This window comes from Erithacus rubecula (genome assembly GCF_903797595.1).
Source record: "Erithacus rubecula genome assembly, chromosome: 10".
Taxonomy (NCBI): Eukaryota; Metazoa; Chordata; class Aves; order Passeriformes; family Muscicapidae; genus Erithacus; species Erithacus rubecula.
The window spans coordinates 13,572,108-13,598,577 of NC_136662.1; the positions used below are offsets into that span (position 1 = coordinate 13,572,108).

General features: G+C 36.8%; 1 protein-coding gene and 1 long non-coding RNA gene across 3 annotated transcripts; one reads left to right on the top strand and one right to left on the bottom strand.

Moving 5' to 3' along the window:
- LOC306805760 lies at nucleotides 1-910 on the top strand. The gene is made up of 2 exons (XR_013775292.1): nucleotides 1-140; nucleotides 220-910. It is a non-coding gene; the product is annotated as an uncharacterized lncRNA (long non-coding RNA).
- Nucleotides 725-26,455, bottom strand: DNAI3 (dynein axonemal intermediate chain 3). 2 transcript variants are annotated; one of them, XM_079313862.1, is made up of 23 exons: nucleotides 26,347-26,455; nucleotides 20,417-20,498; nucleotides 20,136-20,174; nucleotides 16,473-16,654; nucleotides 15,809-15,913; nucleotides 14,843-14,980; nucleotides 14,203-14,402; nucleotides 13,821-13,937; nucleotides 12,963-13,147; nucleotides 11,944-12,068; nucleotides 11,751-11,840; nucleotides 11,215-11,331; nucleotides 10,284-10,412; nucleotides 8,259-8,332; nucleotides 7,337-7,484; nucleotides 6,513-6,600; nucleotides 5,845-5,975; nucleotides 4,466-4,529; nucleotides 3,980-4,110; nucleotides 3,118-3,322; nucleotides 2,659-2,747; nucleotides 1,297-1,430; nucleotides 725-952 (listed from the first exon to the last, which is right to left on the bottom strand). In XM_079313862.1, exons 2-23 carry the CDS (start codon nucleotides 20,484-20,486, stop codon nucleotides 946-948), a joined length of 2,568 nt encoding a protein of 855 aa, XP_079169988.1. In that variant the 5' UTR covers nucleotides 20,487-20,498; nucleotides 26,347-26,455; the 3' UTR covers nucleotides 725-945. The 2 variants fall into 2 exon arrangements, with proteins under 2 accessions (XP_079169988.1, XP_079169987.1); XM_079313861.1 differs by having other exon boundaries at nucleotides 2,659-2,750.
- Between the last annotated feature and the right edge of the window lie 15 nt (nucleotides 26,456-26,470).

Below are 26,470 nucleotides of genomic sequence, written 5' to 3' on the forward strand. Positions count from 1 at the left end.
AGCACTGGGGCTGGTATTGCTTGTCAGCTGAAGATCCTCTCTGCAAATCCCCTGTGTGTCAGTTGTCTTTTGTGCTTTAGTGTCTACTGTGACCACATGGACATTTGTTTGACAGGAGTCTGTGACCCTCAAACACTTTGGTGAGTCATGGAAAGAGTGAACTCACCCGTATAGAGTTTAATCTGTCCTCCTCTGATAGATTTCATTTCTGCCTGGCAGGCTCTGCTCACTTACATGGTGTCTGACCTGGCTATTGAAACCCAGTAGCAGCAGAACCACTTACCAAAGAGTCCTCTCTGGATGGAGGATGGGCATTAATATTCATGAGCTGTTACTTATTTAGACTGGTAAATATTAAAACTTCTGTAGAACACCATTTGATCTCTCTGAGGGATAATTGTCTTTTGACAGAAATGCACAGCTACAGTGAGCTTACTGAAAGCTTTTTGTTCTAAAAAATACTGATTTCTTTGAGGGAACAATATATTTTAATGGACTTGGTTTTTGTTTGTAAGCACTTGCCAGGATTAAGTAACAATATGTTTGTAAACTGATGATAGCAAGTGGTTCAGAGTCATGACAGAGCTTTGAAAACCATTATTTAAAAAGAATATTTATTATAACTGTATTGAGGAAAGATAGTAGGGAAACTGGGTCCAAATCAATTGTTCTTTAACCACACTGTAAGCAAACAAATAGATAAGGTTAATGAAACAATAACCTCTTTCTGCAAGATGCTTTATTTCCAAAGCTAAACATGTTCTGCTGAAATAGAGGTCTTTCAATAAGAAGCTTGCTAGTTCTAAAGGTGATAATAGGCTCCAATCATCTAATGAGGAAAGTATTTCTTGTCTCTAAATCCATTACTACCTGCTTCTCCAGCTCCAGAAACACAGTATAATGTGCATTTTCTTGATCTTCCATCTCTTCTTTTGTTTTCTGGAGTCATATGCTGAAGGAAAAAAAACATACCAGGCAAAAATGCACTGTTAATATTTGAAACCCTTATGTGACCCCATTGCTTTCCAGTGAGTTGTGTCAGTGCTGTCACAAATTAATGAAAGTAGACATCACCATGGGCTATATCAATCAACCAAAGAAATGACAGTTTAGTTATTTAGTGTTATTAAACCATTTGCTGAAGAATGGATAGGCAAAATTCTTATATGAGTAAAGAATGGAAGGCTGGAATCCATCCTTGCAGGAAGGAGCAACATTATTATATCAAGCAATACAGGTGCATTTTAAAGATACAAAAAAACATAGAAAATGTTCTTAATTTCAAGTATGACATACTGTTTTCTCTCTCTCTCTCTCCAGTTCGTTTTCAATTCTGTTTTGGCTTGGAACTTTTGATACTCTTTAAACTCCTGTTCACAGTACTTCAGATATTCGATTTCTCTTTTGAAGTAATCAAGTACATTGGCATGCTGTAAACACAGTGAAAAACAAGGGTCATTGCATGCTCAGAGACACAGATCCTGTTGATGATCTGAATGATATTAATATTTCATCTAAATTGGAAATATGAATATCTCTATATATCCCATTAGTTTGTAGCAAAACAGTATAAAGATGTGACCAACTTCAGGCATAAAGAAATCATAAACCACCATGCTTGGGTAGCACACTATGCATTTATTTTATCTGGGATTATGTGTTTTAGTTGTATTAGTCTCCTCAACAACCCAGTATTTTTCAGTGAATTCTTCTGTTACAATGAACATAATCTAAATATTAGTGACTGTCCCTTGGTTGATAATTCAGCACCCTAAAGAGTTTAGTTCTGAACCACAGGCAATCTGTGCAGAAGCAATTGTTCCCTCATATCACTCAGTTAGCTCAGTTGTTTTGGAGATGTAATATTTACTAAAATGAAGCTGCTAATGTGATGTTTTATTACTACCCATTGCAGCTCTGTGCATGGCAAGCCTTTATGGGATGTTTATAAATTAAGTGCCTACATAAACATAAAACTGCAATAGAATGGTGAGATGATTTTATGATGTTAAAGACTTGGCAGCAGGCAAGACTGCTAGACTGACACTTGCTCAATCTTTGGCTGGGAGGTGGAGGAAAATAAAAACTGAAAACTATGTAGAAAAAAAGAGACATTAAAACTGCTTGCATTGTTCCCATGGCCTTTTGGTACAACTAGTTCTTATTTCAAGAGCGTGAATGAGTGGGAATGTTAGTAACAGTTTTCAAAATGTGCTTTCACTGAACTAGAATCAGATAAGAAGACATGTAAATTGAATTACCAAATTTAAAGGAAAAAAATTAACACAAATGTGGACAAGGAAGTGTAAAGAAAAAGGACTCCAGTATATATACATTATTGTGCACTCTACAACATTGTTTTACTGCATGAAAGGTGTCATTTTATGGATGTGGCAAAAAATACTGACAATTGTGTTTTCAGGTAGCCAGGTTGGAACAGTGGAGTTCTGCTAACTGTCATTAGATTTCCTTTAGTTGACTGTTATCTAAGCTCTGTACAAAGTCAGTTTGGTTACAGATGATCTTTGGAGAATATGGCTATACTGATTTCAAATTGATTGCCATTATTTGAAGGCATTTTTGTCCAGGGAGACTTGTTTCTATGTTGGAGTTTTCAGGATAAAGTGTCAAAGAGATTTAATAAAAATTCTTACTAACCTCATTACTCAAAGGGTGACATAGTGTTTGACAGATTTCCAAAATATGCAGAACTCCAAGATTGTCAGAAACAGCCAGAAAATGCTGCTCTGCTGAAAGATATTTGACAAAAAAACGTATAAACAATCTAAATTCCAACAGCAATGTGAACCTCCACCCAAAGACAAGCTACAGAGGGTTCTTCTTTTTTTTCTGGTAGATTTGGTTTATTGTTCACTGCTGCAAAAAAAAGCAACCTCATTGCTCGGTTATTTTATTAATTCCTTTAAACTTTTTAAAAATGAAATATTTTCAGCTGCTTTTATGCCACTGTGGTACACTTAGAACTGATGTATGCATTTTTGTATGTACAGTGTTAAATTTGTGGAAGTATGTACTTATATAAGATCATTTGTAATAAGTTTTGTACCCATTTTGCAAACAGGATAGCACAATAATATTCAATCACCATCCTCATACCTGAGGCACTGGAGGGGCTGATAAAAGTGATGATTGATTTGGAGATGTTCTGGAAATGAGATGGCTCATGAGTTTTCTTCAGTAAGTCCCAAATATCTATATTTCCATTGTCTCTGCCAATGAAGAAAACTCCTGGTCTTGTTAAGGACCATTGTCCTGCAGTGTATCTTCCTGCAGAGCAGCTTGACTGAAGGATTGGTCCATTCTTCATTTTTTTGAAAACAATTAAAAGATAGACCAGACAATCAAACAGTACTATCAAATGCACTACTTCAGATCTCCTGTCTTTGGAAAATGCTTACAATTTAAATGGTCCCATTACAGAAATTATGTCAATGGCAAAACTCCTGCTACCTGCTGTAGATAAAAAGGATTTGTGAGGAAGTTAAAAACCTGGTTTCTCTCTTCCAGTCTCTTCAGGTAGTCTGTCTGCTATTAAAACCTGCATCGTCTGGAGATTTTGTCAGGTGCAGCTAACCTGGATTCCTGCATGAGACAAACTTTTAAAACCCTCATGTTTCTTTGTCTTCACATGAAAAAACCTTGCCCTAAAATACAAGTTCTTCAGATTTGTTCTGCATGCATTTCCCTAGCAGAAGAAATGGATAGTTGGAATGCTATGCTTTTTACAAGGTTGAATTTAAGAAAGTCACTTCACTTTTTCTGTAAAAGGCAAGTTTACTAAGCTGTATCTAAAATAGTTTTCTGATGTGAAGAAGATGTAAAGCCTCTTTTATATCTGATTAGTTTCTAAGATATGATGCTTCATGACTTACTTGTTCTGAAATACAGTCTCTGAGCCTGTTCTAGTCCTGTCTTGTATACATATCACAAATGTTACAGCTGTGCTAAAGTAACTTACTGTAACTCCTTCTTTCCAAATGGCAAACTTTTGGCTTCCAATGCTTAGAAAGATGTCTTTAAAAAATGGAGATTGCTGGAGTGTGTTGATAGTTTCAGTGTGGAGAGTATATTTCTGGGAGTGCTTCTGACCTAATGGAGGAAAAAGGCAGTTGCTTGTTACTAGTGCCTTAGGGACCAAGAAATAAGAGTGCAGGACCTACCACAGGCCTGGAAGATATCAGCCTCTTTTGCTTACAAGGTACAGGAATTGGATTTGCCACAAATCTAGTTACTTCCATGCTTTGTGCCAATATTTTTGTGCTATTTTATCATGTCAACTAAAGTGCTTGCACTCCTGAGGGTGTACTGTAAAATCCAGGTGTTACCAGTGAGAGAGACTATTAGAGCTATGAGCAAGAACCTTAGGAAAACAGAGTATAGACACAAATATTTAAAGTTAGTGATATATTAAGGCTTAAACAGGTATTGAGAAACTTGAACTTACTAACTGGTTTTGCTGAATTAGTATCAATTTTCATCTTCCAGTTAGAATACACAACTTCTCCATCCTGTAATGCCAAAAAAATCGAGCACATGCTAAAGTTAGAGCTTGGTGGTTTATTTCAAAGTGACATTTTTAAGGTAGGACTTTTCTTAATTATAATCATTGATACTAAGATGATTTTTTTGTCTTTTCTTTTAAATACCTTTTATGTATCCTCAGTATTCTTAGAATGCATACTTGTTATTTCTTAATAGTCCTAGTATTCTGTTAGGCCAGGAGACCAACCATCCTAAAGGCTTCGGAGTAGGAGGCCAGAAAACCCTTCTCCATCTTGGGAAACCAAGGGCCTCTCTAGAGCATATCCTGTAAACCAGGATATGGTTTGGCCCATCCAGGAAGGAATTCCTCCCTGATGGAGGAATATCACACATTCATCCAGGCCTCTCACTGGAGCAGCCTTGTTAGATATGCTAATTAGTAAGGTCTATAAATTGTATACATGATCTATTGTATTGTGTGCATTGAGGCACATCCCACCTTGGTAAAGTGGTGCACCATAAGGATCCTTATAAAAATACCAAATTAAAAACCCCTAATCCCTTAACCATGTCTGGCTCTCCATTTTTAAGACCAGGGAAAGACATCACCATCATTATACATGATCTGAGTAAATTAAAATCTGCATTTGCAGTCAATGACTGAAAACACAGTAAAGTTTTGCATCACTGTTTTTCAGTTATGTGCTCCCAAAGCAGCTTCATTTGCCATGATGTATGTAGGCAGTCTTTCCTGCAGAATTAGGTGCTTGGATTTGATAGTTCATGCTTTGCTCCAGTATATGGGGAAAAGATGACCAGAAGCAAAAAGGTAGCTAGAAGCCTAATTTTTATTTCCATATGAAGTCCAAACTGGGAAAGACCCATGAATTTTAGTAGCATAGGGTAGGTAGCAGGCTGTGAATAGCTGGGCTTTCCTAAAGTAAAATTAAGTCAGGGGAGATAAACTGTAGAATAAATGTTTTCACATGACATGTGGGAAGACACCAAAAAATTACTAATCTTATGTGTTCTGGAAGAAGAAAATATTCTTTGGTTCCCAATAGGTGGTTAGGCTCAAAACATTTTGGAAATGTCTTCTAATTCTGCTCTTGAAGTAAGGGTTCATAGTCTACCGAATATTGGAGGTTTATTATTTTTTAAGCATGTAGGTAAAACTATTAAAGTGGAAGTAAAAGGTGGCATGTTCAGAGAGATCTTTTTAGTTTCACCTGAAGAAAGCATGTAAGTCGATACATTTGTGAAAATTCTGTTATTTAGCTGTTCAGTCTTTTATATATCTTGAATTAACTTTTTAACTGGAAATACATTATTTTCACTTACTTCATTTCCAACAAAAAAGTCTATGGATATATTCTCTAGCACTTCCAGATTTTTGCTTGAAGATGTACTCATCTCTGTATATGGGGTCTCTTTGATGGGTGTTCTTACTGCGCTCAGAGATTTTGCCTTCCCTGGGAAATAGCAGTTACATCTTTTTGTTACTCACTGGAATTTATTAGACCAAGCAAACCCTTTGTCTTGTAAAAGTAATTTGTGGATAAGGGGAATTTCAAGAAGAGATAGGAAGAAAGGCTGCCAAGTAAAGCAGCAGTTCTGTAGGTTTGCTGTTTCTTGGTGGAGTCTCCCCATTGCTGCAGCTCTGAAGTCAGTGCCTTATATCCAGACAATACTTAGGGTAGCAGCATCCTGTTCTTTGGCAGTTTTACACAGCACCAGTGTCTCAGTGGGAGCTGTCCTTACACACCACCCAGAGCTGCCACAGGCAGGAGCTCACGTCTCTGCTCCAGGGAATGGATTATGTTTCTAAAAACAGTTTTCTGTAACGGCTGAAAAGGACATATTGTTTCAGGGATAAAGATATTGTGTGAGGGATTTGCATGGGCTTCTGAGTGAAACTGGGTAGAGTCACTGTGTATATGGAATTGCTCAATTTGGAAATACAAGCTTATTAAAATATTTTCCCCTGCAAGGTGTAATAAAAATATTACCTGAGTGTTTGTAACGATACTGCAGCTCCTTTAAATTCATTCTGGTGGGACCATACTCTGTGTCGTTATCCCTTTCACGTAGATTTATCTGTTCAGAAAGAAGGGCATTTGCTAAACTATTTTGTCAGATCTTTGAGGTACAAGTCTAAAGGAGTTTCTGCTGTAATGCAACAGGTCTTTGCAGTGTGTTTGTGTTTTTGTAAAACTCCACAAACAGTATTGGCTACCTTGCATACAAGCATGGAGAAAATGCACTTTGTTAACTTTTTTTCCTGAAAGAATTTTGCTTTTTTTTTTTTCTAGCAAAAAAGCCCAAACAACCCAGCTGCAGTGGTCATGGTTGTTCAAAAACTATGTCAGCTGCAGTCATTCTGAACAGCACAGGTTCTGCTGGCCTAACATTGTTTTCAGCCTCACTTTTTTTCTACAAACTGCTATGACCATTAGACTGAACACTGGTTTCCTAGTAATTATGGTTCTGCTGGCCATGACCATGTTCCACCATTTGGGACTCACTGAGATAGACAGGAGAGCATCTGAAAAGATTGATAGGAACTTACACTATTTACACAACTACTTTTGGGCCTACTGCAGTTTTTTAGAAGAAGAAATGCAGTTTCTCATGAATTAGCTTTCCAAAATGCATTCTATTGAAGTTTCAAAGGAATGTTGAAGTATTTAATATCATAACCAGAAAGAAAATTACAAGAAAGTCACAACTTGCTGGAAAAAAGAGTTGGGAAGCAAAAGAATACGTTCTTACAGAGTTCTGCCCATATCAACACTTAAGCTTAATCCCTGTGTTCTATGTTTGTGAACACTACCTTTATGAGAGGTTTCCAGGAGAGATCTAAATCCTCATCAGTGTCAGAAACATCAGGGGGCATGTGAGATCTTCTCTCCTCCTTTATTTTCTGAGATAAAAAACTTTCACGATGTTCGATGGATGGAATATCCCAAAATAATATTGAGCTGCAAAATAATTCTATAATGGATATTGTATAGTGTTTTGGCTTGCAGCAGCATGCTATTTTCCTTACATTTTAAAGCTTGAGGTTTTTTTAACCTTTTATCTGCATTTGCAATCTTATTTTATTCTTCAAAGTCTTCTCTGTTATTTGATTAGGAAAAATAACTTAGCATCATAAAATTTTGCTCTCTCTGCCCCTCCCTTTGATTTAACTAACAAATATGTGATTGAGCCCAGTCATGCAGCCTTGAAGCCTTAAGGCCTTCTGATATTATGAAAGCTAAACATTTATTTCCACTTTTGCATTCTGCCCCCTTGCTAGTCTTTCACACAGAATAATAATGTAACTGTCATGACTATTCAGTCCACAAAAGAGGAGACTCACAAAAAGAATTCTGTCAGTTAAGTCTCTAAATTTATATATAGTTTACAATATTTCTGTATAAATAGGCTTAGAATCTTTTAACTGCTTTTTGTGCATGTCACACAAACACATTTAAGTGTGGGGATGTGGCTTTCCAGGCTAACACATGTGTGATCAACATTCTTCTGAAGAGAGTATACACAGAATATAAACATATATATGCAGGGGTTTTCAGTTAATAAACTCTTAATGGTCAAGAATGCAAAGTGCTTGTCTTCTTTATACAGAATTTCAGCCACTCAGGATATACTGATAGGAATCCAGAAATGTGCTACTTAAATAATGGATTATGCCTCACAAAGTTTTTCAAAAGAAACAGAAAAATGTCTTGTAGAATATCTATTGTATATACCAATCAGGGGAGCAGGTTACAAGCTGCAGGTTATTTTCACCTCTGTGTTCAGAAGTACCACCCTTTTGGTTGTCCTGAAAATAACAGTAATCATTATTACAGGGGAAAAACATAATGAAAGACAAAAATCACACTCTGATATGTAACTACTTCAATACATGAAACAGGCTGCTAGAAATTAAGTCACTGTTTCTGCTTGGGTAAGGTTTGAAAATCAAGACTTTTTAATTTGCAGTTATTAAGTCAAACTATTTTACAAGTGTGCTTCAAGTGAACTGATACCAGCTTTGCCTGCTACACACCTAAAATTCTAAATTAACTTGGCAGGATAAATGCTTACTGGTACCACTACAAGTCAGGCCCTCTTTAATTTGCCATGTTTGTATCTTCTTTATGCAACTTAACCAAAGAGCCAGTAATTGAGAAACTTATCTCCAACAGTTCAGTGTAGTGGGAGTTATGTGTGTGCCAAGTTTACACCATGGGTCATCTATTTTAAATTATCACTTGGCTGGACCTCACTGTGGGATTGTAGTGGTGCCTTCAAATGTTAATTATTAATAGTTTTGTTTGTGTGTGTTGGGTTCTGAAGGTTTTATACTATTTATTATTTACCAAGTAGCTATTGGTTTATAGCAAGTTAATTTTAATTATTTAGAAAAATAAAGGAAAGGTGTCAGGGGTAACAAGGGATTATAGGCTAATCAAATCTAACTTCCAGTATATGAAAAGCAAACATATTTTGGCAAAAACTGTTTATCAAGTATGTAGCAAATTTTCAGCTATTTTTTAAGCCAAATTAGGCTTACTCTAATTTTCATTCATGAATTTGTCTACCTGGAATCACAATGGTAATAATGCAGCCAGGCAAAGCTGAATTAGGTTCTGGATATACCTTTTAATAATTTTTCATTAATATGTAATTATAAAACTGTTGATTTTAGAAACTGTGCCACAAAAACTGCTATGTCATGCAAAGGCTGACATATTCCATGTTTATATAACAAAAATATATCCCAGTACATGTTGCTAAACACTAGCAAAGGGATTCCTTTGTCAGTGTTATTTATTAAACATGAGTCTCCTGTATCTGTTATCCTAGATGAACACAAAAACAGTCTTCTGTGCCTAAACTTTGACTAAGAAAACCCCACCCAAACAACAAAAACCATAACAATGTTCTGCTATCCAATCCCTTTCTTCATGCCTTACATCTGGTACCAGTTAGTATTCATGACTATTAGTGTATAAAATAATAATGAACAGTGGTATCAGCTGACATTTTATGATATATATGTGCTCCTTTTCTCACTTTTCTGGAAATGTCACTGGAAAGGACTGTAGTACCTGTGAAGTCTTTATTTTTTTTTCCCAAAGATTTATTGATATATAATTTCCATAAACCTTTTGAAGATGTCAGTTGTCTTCTTCTTGGTCTGGTTTTCCACTGTCATTATTTTGCATTTGACTACATTTGCATTTCAAATTAATTTAGCACTGTTTGCCATACTTTGATAGTAAATCAGCACTCAGTGTTCCTGTTGGATCCTTTCAGTACATAGACTGGAAGTACTTTGGAGTTTTAAAACCATAATGGAAAATCTAAGTACACAGGCAGCACCTAGAAAAATTAAGGTGACTAAAATAACACCCTTCTTGGGTATCCAGATATTTAAATAATTGAAGTTATTCTTGAAATTCTTGGTGACAAGCTAGATTGCTCATAGTAGAACTTCAGTGCATTTTAAATATGGAAGGCTTACTAAAATTTCCAATTATACTTTACAGAAAAGTTCAGGAAATTTTTTCTAGTATGAGCAGATTCATATCAGACTGAGAGCACAGCAGAGTGGTAAAGCACAATGAACAGGACAAGAGGCACCAGATTATTAGTATTTACTAAATGCAGTGAGAAATAATGAATACAAATAATTAACTGTGTCATATTTTCTCTTGAGTTTACATTAGGATTTCTGAGGTAGTAGATTAGAAAAGCAATAAAAAGAAGTGAATTTTTAAACTCACCTCAGAGCTACGTGGTAGCCAATGTACATCTGTTGCTGGCTTTGTATGAGTATATGGCATGGAAGAGGCTGCACAGGGTCTCACTAGAGGTGGCTCTATGCTACTCTGCTGGACTTGCATATGTGGTATCTAGAAATGTTTTAAAAAAGATGCCTTAGTGTGTTTTCAAAATATAACAGTAGATCTATCAAAGAATAAAAGGTTACTTTGCATTCTCTTAACACTTTTTCACATATTTAATATCCATTTATAGAACTTTCTAGGAGTCTAATACTTTTAGTTTTTAATACATTTACTGTATTAACAGCTGTTATCTTGATTTCATAGAATCATACAATGTTAGGGGGTTGGAGTGGACCTTAAAGATTATGTAGTCCCAGCCCCCAGCCATGGACAGGGACACCTCCCACTAGACCAGGTTGCTCAAGGCCTTATCCAGCCTGGCTTTGAACATTGTCAGGGCTGGGGCATCCACAGCCTCCCTGGGCAACCTGTGCCACTGTCTCATCACCCTCACAAAGTAAACAATTTCTTCCTAATATCTAACCTAAATTAATTTTTTTTTCCATTACTCACTGTCCTATCACTACAGTTGCAAACCAAGGGTCCTTCTCTAGATTCCCTTCAGATACTGGAAGGTTCCTATGAGGCTTTCATGCAACCTTCCCAGGCTGAACAGCCCCAGCTGTCTCAGCCTGTCTTTGTAGAGGAGGTGCTTTGTGGCCCAACAGTTCCATGTCCTCCTTGTGTTGGGGACCCCAGAGCTGGATGCAGGTGAGATCTCACCAGAGCAGAGGGGTGGAATCCCCTCCTTGCCCTGCTAGCCATGCTGCTTTGGATGCAGCCCAGGATGCAGCTGGTGTTCTGTGCTGCCAGTGCCACTGCTGGGGACCCCTGTACACCATTCTCCAGCCACCAGCCCTGGAATTACCTCAGGCACCCTTGCTACTGCTCTTGGCTCACCCTCTGCTGAGTCAGTGGTTTCTTCAACAACAGGTACTGTATTTTCCAGCTTTGTTTCATGTTTAGAAATATCCCACAGTACAACCTATAATGAGAAATTAGTCAATTACAAATTATATTTGTATATGTGAATTTATATGCTGTGCATTAATATGCTTTTTTTTATAATATCATGGAGGTTTGGGGAAAAAGAAATCTACTCTCTGAACTAGAATTTATGAAGTTTTTAAAGTATTTTCTCTTCAGTCTGATGCAATCAGCAGAAAGGTTACATTTGTCTCTTAAAAATAGTCTTTACAACTTGACCTATTTATCAGTATATTGTATGGTAATGGCTCAGCTATGGAATAACCAGACATAGCTTCAGTCCAGGACAAGAGAACTTCAAGACTCTGTGACATCTGTCTTCTGTCTCTATGTGTTACTATGGATGTTGAGTACATCTCTTCATCCTTATTTTTATACAGGAAGAAAATATAGAAAAAATTGTAAAGAGCAAAAAACCTGTCCATCGACACAGCCACCAGCAATAATATTTGGATCACTTGGATTGAACTGAAAGCAGTAAATGTCTTCAGGAGCCTTCAACACCAACTAGAGAGAAGAAAAACAAGGTAGTTGAGAAATACAGTCACACCATTTGTTTGTTCTCATGTTATTTAAATACTTGGCATATTTTAAAGTCTTGATTAAATACCTGGAGGCAAAGAGGGTCAAAAAAACTCCAGAGAAGTATAACTGACTGGTGTAGCAGTGATTTATTAAAAAGGTTAACTTGCTCTTCATCTGAAGGCTGCTCTCCTGCTGACAGTGCTATAATCCCTAATCAAATCAGAAAATAAATTTTCTTGAAACTGACAATTCAAGTTTCAACACATTGATAATTATTCTAAATTACTTATATTTATACCTTCTGAATACAGTGAAAAAAAATCCACAAAGCAGGAAAGAAACTCCAAACAAACCAACCATGTATATTTCTTTTTTTTTTTTTTTTTCAGATCATCTTTGAGGAAACTATTTTTGTTACTTAACGTTAGTTCATTTTAAAATGAGTCATGGAACCTATGCATCAGGATAAAACTCCTCTTTTTTTGTTCCTCAGTGGTGTAATACTGCACCTGAAATGATGTGACAGGCATGCAATCTTGGCCACCCATCATGAAAAAAAAGCCTTGTAACCCAATTCATTTTCTTACCTAGGCTGCAGTGTTGGCTAGTAGTATGCTGGGAGCTGTGGCATTTATAGAGAACTTAATTGTGGCTTTAGGTCTGGCCATGCAGAGCAATAATCCACAGCAGGGTGCAGGGGTTGACATTTCAGATGTCTTGTGATGCTCCCTGGCACTCAGCAGAGCCTGTCCTGCTGTGGCTGTGACATTCCTCACCAGTATTAGGCATGCTGTGAGAGCCAGGCATGGACACAATGATATGCAGGGCCATCTGCAGAGTCTGGCAAAACAACCCTGCTCAAATGAGCCTCATGGGGGGAAATTTCTCTTACCTATGATACATTAGGGTAAAGGACTTTGCATGGCCCATATGAATTCTACAAATAATTGGTCTCATTTTTCATTTTGCCTCAAACTGGCAATTCAAACAAGGATACTAAATTAGTTTGGATTTCTTTGTAAATTTGAAAGCTGATGATTTTATGAAAGATATAGCTGTCATATAATATCTATAACTGAAGACTCAAATCAGTAGCTGCATTACCATAAATGGTTGGATGCCAGCGAACACAGCTAATGGTTCTGTTCTTGAGATACTGCACATCTGTAAGTGATTGGTATTCTTTAAGATAAACATCTGGCTTGCCTTCTTCTTGGTCCTTTGCTAGGGCATTCCAGTCATCAAAAAAAACATTCATAATTTCATTTTGCTGCAATGCCATTTCCATTCTGTTTTGTGAAAAGAACAGTTAACACTTAATAATCCAGATGTGACTACTCAATAGTAGAATTAAAAATATTTCATTAAAGAGGTAGCTTCTGTTTTTCACAAAATTACAATCATATAAGTTAAAAATCAAGTATAAATTCCTCAGTGATGTACCACTGCAAGGAAACACTCTTCTGTTTAAACAGAAATAGCTACTGTACCAAGAATTTAACTCTAGTTCTTTGTAGACCAAGTACAGGGCAATTGTCCAATTCTTTGTACAAAAAATGTCATTAAGTAGGACTTGTCCCACTTAATGGGACATGGCTAAGGGCATAATAATGGGTAAGACAGCACCTCTGCTCACTGCACAACCATCTGCTTGAGTGGGCAGTGTTTGAAAGATCAGTTTTGCAGTTTGTTTGAAAAAATGTGTTGCTATCAACTTTAGCAGTTCTGGTATCTATTTAAAGCAATGTTTGTGTCTATATAGCATAGACTTCATGGTTATTTTCATAGAAACAAGTATTAAGTTATTATTTGTTAACATTATAGTACTAAAAAAGGAAAAAAGTATCTCGGAATAAAAAATACAATTTATGTTTGACTAGACCAATAATCCACTCAAGAGTACTTGCCTGTATTCTGTGTTATTTCAGGTGGTCTTTAAATGTATTGGTGCAATAATTTTACCTTACATGCACTGCTGCAAGAAATTCTTTCAGCTTCTCAGATGACAGACTCTCTGCTTTTGCTTCATTTGACAACTGCCTGGGACAATACTGCGTGGATGCATTTTTTGGATAGGTCCTACCCAATTGGAATAAATTTGAATGTAAGTATTGAAAACAAAGTCTACTGTCTATTTCAAAGACAGAAATCTATGTAACATGTAAAATTTAAATACAGTTTTTCTAGAAACTTTTTAGAAAATATTTAAGAAAAAAGATGCAAACAGAGCATCCAATTTTATTCTGTTAATCAGTTTGTAACTGAGTAACTCTAGAACTTGAATTGATGTAAGAAACAGTGCATATCTTAATAAATAAGCTGATAATTTTTTTCTCATACTTACCATTTCGTCTGAGTACTAGCTTCTCTTAGTTTTGGAACTATTTGCACCCCCACATCCCTTTCAATCAGTTTAATACTGAAAGTGTCATCTTCATAGGCTGTGCATTCAGCATAGCTGTCTTTGTCATCTGAAGCATTCTTGTCAGTAAATGTAATTGGTGCACCAAACTTCCTGCGAGCTCGAGAGATCTTGTACTTAATCTGGAAAAGATTCATTTCCATGGCCAGCAGAAAAGAAAGCTTTTGGAAAGTTCATTCTTTAAAATGACTGCATTCATATACTTGTAGAATTAGGTCTATTAATGATTTCTGTGTTGAGGTTATTCATATTTCTGCATTCTGAAATTCTGAAGTGCTTATATAAATAAACTACATATGTAATAGAAGACAGGTTTTTGAACTCACACCTTAAAAAGTACCACGCTAATGAGATCAGAGTTCAAAATAAAAGTGTCTGCAGCACTTTCAGCTTTTGTTAAAAGTTTAGCTATTTTTCAATTTCTCTCTGTTAGTTTTCTTGAAAGACGTCAAGAAAAACTGGGATTGTAGCTTCCAGTTTTCTGACGTTTTTTTAAAAGGAACTTAAAATAAACATAGGGGGTTTATATTTATTTGATTGACTAACAGCTGTTGATTCTGACCTTTGTATCCCTTTCTTTAAGAGATTCTTCTTCAACTTCCTTTTCACTTCCAAGGGAAACCCAAGGTTTGTGAATTTCCAGAGTTTCTTCTATATTTTCTTCTTCTGTTTCATCTCTTTCTTCCACAGCTGCTAAAGACTGTGATATCAAACGGTGAAAAATGGTACTTTTTCAAAAAATTGTTACTGAAATGTAAGTATTGACTAGAAACCTAGTTTCAGTCTTCACTCACACATTCTACTTTTGTCTCAGTGCAGTGGGTCTGGGTATACTGTGCCCCTGGGTAGGGCTGGCTTAGGTCCTGTTCATTTGTACATTAGAGTTTTCCAATAATATTTAATATTTAACTACTAAAGAGAGACTGTTGTCTTGAAAGCAAATCATTTTATATAAAAGTAATTTATGGCAATTTTTTCCATTAGGCCCTCTGGCCTGGAACTGCATTTTACTTTTCCTAATTGTTGCTTCTCCTGATTCCCTGATGCTGGATGGCAAACTCATAATGAAATATTATATAATCTTTCTATAAACATTCTCCTACCGTGCAGTGTACAAATTCTATTTATCTACAGCTATTTGGGACTCAAGAACATTTTTGTGATTTGAAGAATATATTCATAGACATTATGAAAAATAAGTATAATACTTCTTTGAAAACGCTCAATATATTTATTGTCTGTTATTTTTACATCTGAGAAATCTAGGCATTGGCAAAGAAAATCAATGCTTATGATAAAAATGCAGCAGTGGGGGTTATACTGGTTCTCTGAAGTAAAATACAAAAATTAGTTTAGCCCTTCTCAGTATAAAATATATTTTTACAGTGATACACGTATTTTTCCATGATCAGCTTAACCATTAGAGTAATATCAGGTGCTTAACAATACCATTCCTGACATCTTTGTTTGAGAGTAGATTCTGAAATATTCACAGATAGAACAATGCTGTGGTATACTTGGATTTTACCTGTAAAAGGTTTTCCTTGGCTTCTTCAGAAGCAATCATGTAAAAGTTCTGTCCATACTGGAGGTTTGGATCAAAAACTACCAGGATTTCCTCCCCTGGATATTCCTATTTTAATGAAAAAAACTAGTGGAAAACTGAAAACAAATAACATTCTAAACAAACATAAGGTTGTGACTGGAAAAGCTACCACCAATTTAGTATCTTTGGTTAATTTTGTATTCTTAACAGAAAATTTCATGTGCTAATTGAAAGGAATAGGTGGGGTTTATTTTGTAAAAAAAATAACTCTGGGACAAAACTAATCCTTCATACAACCAATTAAACAGAAAATAAATAGTTTTAATGATTCTCAATAAATAGGCCATGAATTAGGGGTAGCCAAATATGTGAAGCTCTGTCAGTTCACAGAATCAAAACTATAGTTTTGATACTTACATAAAAGTATTTATGTTACTTTTATCTTATTTTCAATCTGAAGTTAGTAAAAAAAATGCATGGCAAGCATGAGAAACTTTGAGTCAACAATGGTCTATGAGTTCCAGCACTCATGTATTACAGCATCAGTGTGTTCACACAGAGTCAAACAAGAGCAGATCCATTCTTTATAAGAACACACCCTCTGAGAGCATAAGTCTTAAAAGTGAGAATGAAATATGCTACATACCAGGATAACTTTTTTGAGAGGGTGGAAATCAGAAGCTTTAGCTCTTGTTTTCAGGTCTTGAATTATGTCCTCTTTTTTAATACACTTGAAACAATTTTCTTCTGTGACGTCTTCATCAGGTCGGCAATTGAAAATTTCTTGGGTCTTTGCAGACAAAAGCAAAGGAAAGATTTCTGGGTGGCCTATGAAAAAACCAAAACTGCATGATAACTTCAGATTGTTGTTTAAACATGCATATATACTTTGATAACTCTGTCTTTACTGTTTCTAGCATAATGCCTTTGAATATCTCAGCTTTGTTTTTGGTATTTTGGAAGTCACGAAATACAAATTATATTTACTTAATTAATCTTTGAAAATACTCTACCCAACATTTTGCACATAAAGAATATGATTTCCCTAGTATGAGGGGATTTTTTTCTTTTTGATCAACAAGTTATTAAAAATCTTTAATGGATTGTTTTTAATATATTGAGGGCAAAACCACATGGTTCTGACTTAAGAAAGCCTTGGAGTAGATACTCTGTGGCCTTTCCTTGTAGAGCAGCACCATATTAAGCCAAAGTTTAATCTAGGCGAGGCTTCTCCCAAGTAAGGATGCTTTTCTGATTTCAGACTTTCATCTTGCTCCCATTGAGTTCAGAGTGCAGTAGAGACTATTTGTCACTAATTAAATGAGACTTAAGCTAGCTCACTGAGATTAAAGTCAGATATTTCTTTTCAGCTTTTACATAGCTGTTGTTTTATACACACATGATCTCTCTTAGGTTAATTCATATTAACTCAGAACAAGATATTTCTTATCCTTGCATTAGCATGGATATCTTCATTGGTTTAGGGGAGGCTGGATGCAGTTAGGTGACCTGTCAGCTGTGCTTTGCAGACACTCAATCTGAAGATAATATACAGTGCTTCTTATGGCGTGTGCCAGCTGTATGTGAGCAAGACAATGTATGTGAAAAGCTGGTGTTTCCCATGTTACACGTTCTGTCTCCAGCTTGCATTACAGCTCTAAGTGGCTGAGCTCACTCTAGGCCCAGCTAGTTGAACACTGCCCCTGAAACTCATCCTTTGCTTTACTGCCCTGCTAGCAGATTCCTGCTCTGTCTCAGCTACTCTAGTAAGACCATTCCTCATTAAGGCCACCACATTTTTGCCCTTTGAAGGTTAGCAGACATCCATTTTTTGGTGAACTGGAACCTAAAGACAGGGACATGCACACCATGTACTGTTTTTCTGTATTGAAATGCACTGGCTGATGTGATAATAGCTGATACTTTCTATCTTTGTTTCACTCTCTTTTCTTAGTTTAAGTTCCTTAGTATTTCATCTTAATTCCCAGCACCTGAGGGGTTTTTCCTCTTTGTGCATGCCTTGAAGGGAAGTTGACATACCTCAAATGATTTTGACTAGCTATGTCAGCATGCTTTGAATCATCTCTAATCTAAGCCAACAAGTACTAAAAAAAAGATAAATTCTCCTTAATCTCTTCATAATCCTATCACATAATACATTATGTTTGATGAATCTGACATTTATCCTTTAAAATCTTTCAGTGCTGCTACTCCACTGCATCTGCTCTGCCATATTCATCACCAAAATTAATGGCATGCCTGATGTTTCTGGTGCATGCTACACTGTTCCAAGCATGGATTACTTAGTGTCCACTTGTTATTTCATAGCACATACAATCTGCTTGTAGCACGCACGGGCCATTAGTTCACTTTCTTCACAAGCTGTAATCAATATTGCAAGATTTTCCTTTTTTGATGTCTTGGAGATTTCCAGGGTTTCTATGTGGATGCTTCCAAAAAATACAAAATCATAGGGATGTTGATTGGAAAAGACCTTTAGGTCATCTGGGCCAAACTCACTCTTGCTAACACCAGACCTCAAAAATCCCAGCCAGGGGTAATGGTTGTTTTAGACATTATATTGTTTGTAACAATAAGCTTTTATGCTACTGTTTCTTAAATACTGAATCATGTATATAGCCTTGTGCACAAATGCTAATGCTGAAAAAAATCCTTTTAAAGAGATGTAGGTTTCATTGCCAAATGAAACAATACAAGCATGCATTAAAGTTAAGCAAGATTACAATGGACATCATGAGAGGAAATAGAGTAAGACAGATACTCTAAGTGCATTTTTTTCAATGCTCTATTGCTATAAGACCAAGTTAAAAACAAAGTAATGATCAGATTTAAAATTATACCTTTCAGTCTAAAGAACTGAAGTTCTCTATAGCAGAATATAATTTTTAACAAAATCTATATTATAAGGAGCTGATACTCGAGTTCTTACATTCTAAACATATTTTATTGAATGCTGTTTTTTCAGGAAAAAATGAGTAACATCTGATCATAGGCTTCACATTGTTTTTCTGTTAGTAAATTGTACCTGTATCATTTGTAACAGTCAGCAGCTCTTAGTGCTATGAGAACTTCACAAAAGACCAAGAAACTCCAAGGAAGAAGTAAAGAACACTTGCAGGCCTAAGGAGTGTGTGCATGGAGTTTAAATCTTGCACAGGCAGTGTTTGCTTACACCAGTGTTATTTTCCTGCTTTCAACAACAGGTTCCTAGCAGTAGTTTAGCTGTTAGAGCTCTAACCTTATTTGCCAGTAGGTGGAGGTACAATTCTCTCTTACTATCTCCTGGAACACTGAAAATACATTTTTTAAAGTACCACTTCAATCATCTGAGGGATGCATTTCATGCATTTTCATTAACTGCAGTTTAGCCATTTTGGCAATGCTAACCAAAGAATAATTTTCACCCAGTGCTCATAGAAGTATGGAGGAAAACAAGTGATTAATAATTTCTTTTAAAATTACCTAATTTGTGTATTCCTTGTTTGCCACACTGTTTTAGTTTTTAACAATCAAAGCTGTATTGTTACAAGCCAATTATTAAGATAACCCTTTGGATTGTTCCTGTAAACCACAGATAAATTTTACTTGAGTATCAATTTAAGTTGTATCTGAAAAATAATTGCACAAATCAGGTCAGAAGAAAAACACAACCAGAAATATGAAAAATAACAAATCATTGGAAATAATTTTTCTAAGAAAAAAAGAATATATTTAAATTTGAATAGTTACATACTTCTAGCCCTTAGCTATGGCCATGCTTAAAACTGAACTTGCACATAAGCCAAATTGTGACTTTTAAATTATTTTTTCCCCAACAAAAAAAGGATGCTAATTGATGTCTTTTAGTATCTATTATTAAAAACCACAAGTGATATGATAAAATAATTTTATCATTAAATTTAATAATGGTTTGTCAAAGATCAAAGATTAATGAATTATTTTAAAAAATCATGTCTTTCTTTCAATTGCTAAACTACTTCTAAATGCAAAGATTTTTTGCACCCTATAATTCTGTTATGATGTTTTTTATTTCCCCTTATCCCAACTCCTCTCAAAACCAAGAAAAAGACCTTTCCTGCAAACCCATACCTGTTTCCTGCTGCACTGCCTGCTACTCAGAGCTACTGTAATCACTGTGATAGCTGTATTTCTAAAGAGTTTCTATTTTTTTCCATTCATAAAAAATAGTATTTTCTTTTTATTCCCTGTATTAGTAACACTGAAACTTCAAAAATGCTTTGAGTATTTCAGAACTACTATTTTAATGCTCAGTCATCACAGCACTTACCTATACTGGCCATAGAAAGATCAACTTCATCCTTTTTACCTGAAATATAATGACATGATATTATCAGTAGTGTTGGTTGCAGAACTATAATAAGTATTTTTTCCTCTCCCAGTTATTTATATAAAATAGCATATTCTAATTGTTCTCACTGATTTTTAATGCATGGGGCCAAAATAGTTAAGGCATAACCCATGTGAGCCCAGACTGCTGCTTGTTTCATTGTTGCTCTACCTTACAAACCAAGCTGTGCTCCTTTTCATAATTCCTTAACTTTGTTTTACCTTTTCGTTTCTTTGATGATGTTTTTGAACTTTTCAAGGTGGTCTTGGTGGATTTGACCTTTTCTGACATTTTTTCAGATTTCTGTAGAGAGAGATACGTACCATCAATAATTTTAAGTAGATGAGAGAATGCACCATGTAGGAGTGAAAATTCTGCCCATGACTTTATGTAGCTTATTGTAATATTTTCATATGCAGCTAAAGGTATGTTCATAGTTTTAAATCATAAGCTGTATTTTCATATCATGTGTAATAGTTAGAAAAACTTCTTTTGTCCAGGGTGTTTAAAAGTGAGCCCTGATTGTCCAAAACAGTGACAGGTTAAATTAATAGAGGTTTCCCTTACTGAAAGCTAAGGATCTGAGATAAAGTAGAAAGAGCAGCCATAAATGTTTCTCCCAATGTTTGTAAGTGTAAATCATTACTCAGTTGAACAAAGCATTTCTATTTCCAGGTTATTTTTCAGTATAGCTCTGCAGAGGGCAAAGTTGGGAAGAAGATGTATTAAATGTATTAAATTGCCTAATTAAATGTAGCAACCATACAGCAGGAGATGATATTGTATAGAAGCCTGCTCTGTTTCATTTGCCCTCCTTCATTCCAATATCTGGAGAAAGGATTAGAACAGTAGTGAAAGAAGGACTCAGTTCCATGGGAAGAAGAAATGCAGTTCAGCCTGCCTGCTGCTCAGGCTGGACAGCACCATCAAGTGGGAGGTGCTCACACAGCAGCTGATGGAGCAACTAAATCAGGATGCCCCAAATTCTCTAAGAAGTGTTAAAGTTGTTTGATGTTAATATTGAAGAACCAGAGGCATTCAGACAGGATGAGGACAATGGGGCTCTCACTTTATTTGTGTCCTCCCTCTCATGTTCATGCTCTTTAAGACTGTAAACTGACTGGGAGATGAACCATTTTGTGTCTACAGAGCACCTACAGTATTTGGGTGCTATTACAGTTTTATCACTGACAAGAGGAAAGTAGATGCAAATAGGACAGTGATAGGACAGAGGACACCTTCAAGGACGCTGTCATGACATAATAATTTCTGATGATCTCTTACAGGAGATACAGCCTGTCTGCCTGTACACATGAACTGCACATTTACTGTCAGGATGCTTAAGGTGAAAAGGTGAGTTTATAAAATAAATGTTCTATCTTGAGGGTTTCCTTATGAAAAGCCTAAAAATAGTGAGTGCTGAAACAAATATGCTGTGGTCTGTGTATTTGCAATTTCAGTGGCAAACCCAGACTGAGAAACAGTGTTTTACTGTTTTGTAACACTGTTCTTAAAAACTCCAGAAGCAAACCATATAATCTTAGCTTCTGATCTAAATTTTAGTATGGAGTTGGCCACTGATGGCAAGATATATGTCATGGATTATAGCCTGATGGAAGAGCTGAGTTTGGGGCAGATGTTGGCCTCCCATGAACTCAAGGTAAATTTCAACGTTGCCTTTAATGTGAGCAGAGTCTGACACTCTTATTACAGTTATGCATTTTGTTATTCACTCCAATCAAAGTAGAAAAATATTCTTTCTAAATCCTCAGGCTCTTTTCTGTATCACACTGGATCTTGCAGATCACAAGTGGCAGACTGCATCAATGGCATGTTAGTGTATATTCTCTTGTTTAATCTCTCTTGATTATGGCAAATGCAGTCCCCTTCATTAATCTGTCTGAAGAATGGTAGCAATTTAATCCTCTGCTTCTTCCAAAAAGCAATGATGATTCCAATGCAAAGAAAACTAGTATTTCAGAATTCTGAAACTTTTGCTGTGCATGAAATGTTGTTTTTAACCTCTCACCCCTAAATCACATATAAAGAATCTAAGGAGAAAGTTGGGAAATTTTTCTGCCCTCATTCACACAGTCTTTTTTGGTCAAATACAGGAGTAGCAACACTGTTAACATAGTTCTGTGTAAAAGTCAATGTATTTATATATATATATATTTATATACATATATTTAATATATATTATCATATATATGTATAATCTTTCAAAGGAGCCTATTTAATATGCTTAGCTTATAGTTCTGAAATACTTAGGTCCACCTTACTGAGAGTGCAAATCAATTCAGATGGTCAAAAGAGACTAATTTTTCCTTATTTAAAAAGGAAAGCTGTGAAAAGCTGTTTCTTATCAATCTTCATGTATACTTTACATATAAAAATTGTGACCCATTTTGTAAATGGGTTCTGTGACTAATTTGAAATCAACCTCTATGCCTCTATGTAAGAGAGACAGCCCTCCAGGACAGGAGGTGAGGGCAGCTGTTGTAGAAATTAGTTGAAGGACAATATGAACCATTTCATATATATTCCAGTCACAATGCCTTACTTCACCATTTCATAATTATGCACGACAACAAAGCTAGTTTGGAAATTTTGAGTGAGTTCCTCTAAGTATCCTAAACTCTAAGTCACATGAATGGGGGAAACTGAGATGACTGATCCTGTGTTTAGTAAGATAACTCACAAATAAAAACATCCCTTTCCTTTCAACTGATTTCAAGTATATTTTACCTATGAAAACAGTTAAGACTCTTGAAAATGGTGTCCCAGTAATCAGTTCCTCCTCCTTCACTGACAGGATGAGGTTATAGAGGTAGATGCAGCACTGTATAGAGAAAGGCCATGGTGGTGAAGCTGATGTCAGTGCCTGGTGCATGCATTTGCATTTGTTAATAAAAAAAGTGCCCTTGCTTAAGGGTTGCAGATGAGTAGAGCAGCCAGTGGCACTGTTGGTGCTTCCCTCTGGGATGCTGGAAAGCAGACACAAAATTATAAACTACTTATCTTCTTTTAGAGTACCCCCAGTACAGTATCACCCTGCCCCTCTGCCATCCTGTGGCCACATGATTGTCAGTGGTCAGGAAACAGGGAAAGCCTGCAGAGAAAGCAAAGGCAGAAACTTCTTTGGGAGCACACCCAGGCCCACAGTCATTTACAAAGCCTATATGCAAAGTTGGATTTTACAAAGGAGTATGAAAAAACAGTTTATATCAGTAGACTGTCTGAAAATTTAATCAAAACTATTAATTTTTAAATCTATGGTTAGCTCTTCTTCTCTTAGGGATATTTCTATGCTGCTTATTTAAAAACAACTTGTCAAGGCACACAAAAATGTATTATGCTTTTCTGTTATGTTTATAAAAATTCACAATTCTATAATTGAGAAGAATTTAAATTAACATAATTTGAAAATTTCAAGAGTGCAAAATCTATATAAAATTATAGCTTATGAAAATCAATTGTCATAGATATTGCCATTTTATTTTTAAAAAGTAAGTAATATTTAGATTTCATTAATTATGTTCAATCTAATTTTTCAGTAGTTTTTCAGTGGAACACAGTGTTACATTATGTAATTGCTAAAACCTGGGTAAATATTTGACAACTTTGTTTGACATTTTATAGCCTAGTTTGTTTACAGATGGCTTTAATATTTTGAACATTAAGCTTAAAGGAAAAAATAAGATCAGAGTGTTCTCCTAATCATTTAATGTACTGAAACATTTACAGCTATGAACAAATCCGTGAAGTTGCTAGGTACTGCAAAAGGCAAAAACTAATTAGCTATCAGTTCTACAAAAGATGCCAACTTATTTGAGGACACAGAATGATTCATTAGTTGCCTAATTGAATTATTTAAGGTAAAGTTTGTGTGCATTGCTATTTTAGGACTGCAATTTACTATAATTTGGAATAACAGATTTGGATGCGTGTCCATTTTACAAAAGCACTACAAGCAAAGGATCAAAACCATGTGCTAATTGCTTTTTTTGTTGTATCAGTAGCAAGCTAAAAAACATATTTCTGTTGGTAAACATTTAGGAACTTGTTGAAAATACCATCTTGAAAATTACTCTCTCCAGAAATTCACATGCAATGTTGCCTTTAATGAAATTTTTTCTATTTTGCTCCATACAAAGAGCAAATAATACAAATATATTAAAATTATTAATAATGCCTGTGCATAATTGGACACAACTTGAATGCATAAGTAGGGAGTAAAGCTAAAGTTATGGCAGCTGCTAAATCATTTCAGCATATAAATAGTTCAATTTGAATGTACCTGGTTTCAAACTTGTAACTTTTTAATAAAATAGGGTTCCTTGAACTTGGTGTTGATTTTGTTATTTGCTAGAAACCAGTAGGTGTAGTTAGAGTATATGGGATGGTAAATTCAATATGTGTAAAATTAAGAATTAGTAATAAAGCCATAAGAGAACAAAATTGAAAACTTCATTAGAATGTTGGTTAATATTGTTCTGATTCTCTCCTTTATTTTACTCCAAGAGAAACAGATTAAAATTGGGAAAGGTATAACAAGGATGATTGAGGACATAGAACATATTTTGTACTGGGAATAAACAAGGATTATTTTTAGCCTGAAAATTATATAACTCAGTGAAATCACAAGAGATACAGAGAAAGTGACAGGAGATGCTGATTCATGGTCCTAACATGAGATCAGCTGGCATCACATGAGCTTAGGGATGTGGAACAAACAACTGGGAACAAACAACAGGACTGCAGAAGTGTTTCATTGCACAATAAGTGTGTGAATTATGGAATATACTGCCTGTGGACAGGACAGCTGCCAGAAGCACACAATTTTAGAAGGAACAGGGCAAACTGACAGATGAAAAACTGAAGGCTACTAAAAATAATGGTAATACATCTGGCTATAGAAATTAAACTACAAACCCAAAAAAAGAAAGGGTGCTAAGAGTGGAAATATGGCTTTACTATTATCTTGCCTGGACAGAACTTCTGGTATAAGCCAGTACAGCTGGTCTAGGTTATTAGAATAACAGTTTGGTTGGTACTTAAAAAGTTACTAAGCGTGATATAGAAGTTGTCATAAAATGGTCTGTGAGGAACTAAACAGTAACATGTTGTATTGTCATGACTTTTGAAACAGAAAGGCTATATTGTTCAAATTTACATTAGATAAGGCTTCTGTAAGCAGAGGTAAGAAAAATAATCATCTGGTCTTCGACATGAGAGTTGGGTGGCTGGAACAAGATCCTGTGTGGAGACAGGGGATGGGGATGGGGATGGGATGGGATGGGATGGGATGGGATGGGATGGGATGGGATGGGATGGGATGGGATGGGATGGGATGGGATGGGATGGGATGGGGGTGTGGATGGGATGGGGATGGGATGGGATGGGGGTGTGGATGGGATGGGGGTGTGGATGGGATGGGGATGGGATGGGATGGGGGTGTGGATGGGATGGGGATGGGATGGGATGGGATGGGGGTGTGGATGGAATGGGATGGGATGGGGATGGGATGGGGGTGTGGATGGGATGGGGATGGGATGGGATGGGGGTGTGGATGGGATGGGGATGGGATGGGATGGGATGGGATGGGATGGGATGGGATGGGATGGGATGGGATGGGATGGGATGGGATGGGATGGGATGGGATGGGATGGGGGTGTGGATGGGATGGGGGTGTGGATGGAATGGGATGGGATGGGGATGGGATGGGGGTGTGGATGGGATGGGGATGGGATGGGATGGGGGTGTGGATGGGATGGGATGGGGGTGTGGATGGGATGGGGATGGGATGGGGATGGGATGGGATGGGATGGGATGGGATGGGATGGGATGGGATGGGATGGGATGGGATGGGGGTGTGGATGGGATGGGGGTGTGGATTTGCGGGGGTTGCAGCAGCACGGGGGCTGCGGCGGGGCTGGGCCGTGTTTGCAGCCCCGCTCCCGTCCCCAGCCTCGGCACAGCCCCTCAGGACGGCGCTGCCGCGGGCAGAGGCGGCGGAGGCGGCTCGGGCGCAGAAGGCAGTGCCGGGCTCCGCTGTGCCCTGCCGGCCGCTGCCCGTGTTCGCTCGGGTCGGGCGCTCTCACCGCGCCCACAGCGCGGCCCGGCGCCCCTCGTGCCCTTTGTCCCCTACCTGAGCGGCCCCGGCCCGGCGCGGCCCCGGCGGCGCGCGGCTGTCATGGCGACGGGGCCAGCCGTGATTGACGGCTCGGCCAGGCAATCAGAGCCCTGCTCTGCAGACCCGCCCCGCAGCGGCA

Bases quoted from the DNA above. Each gene is read 5' to 3' on its own strand.
- DNAI3 (XM_079313861.1), bottom strand. From the start codon at position 20,486: ATGTCAGAAAAGGTCAAATCCACCAAGACCACCTTGAAAAGTTCAAAA. The intron at 20,175-20,416 runs GTAAAACAAAGT...ATTATATTTCAG, and splicing joins ATCATCAAAGAAACGAAAAG to GTAAAAAGGATGAAGTTGAT. The intron at 15,914-16,472 runs GTATGTAGCATA...TCATTAAAATAG, and splicing joins CTCTCAAAAAAGTTATCCTG to GAATATCCAGGGGAGGAAAT.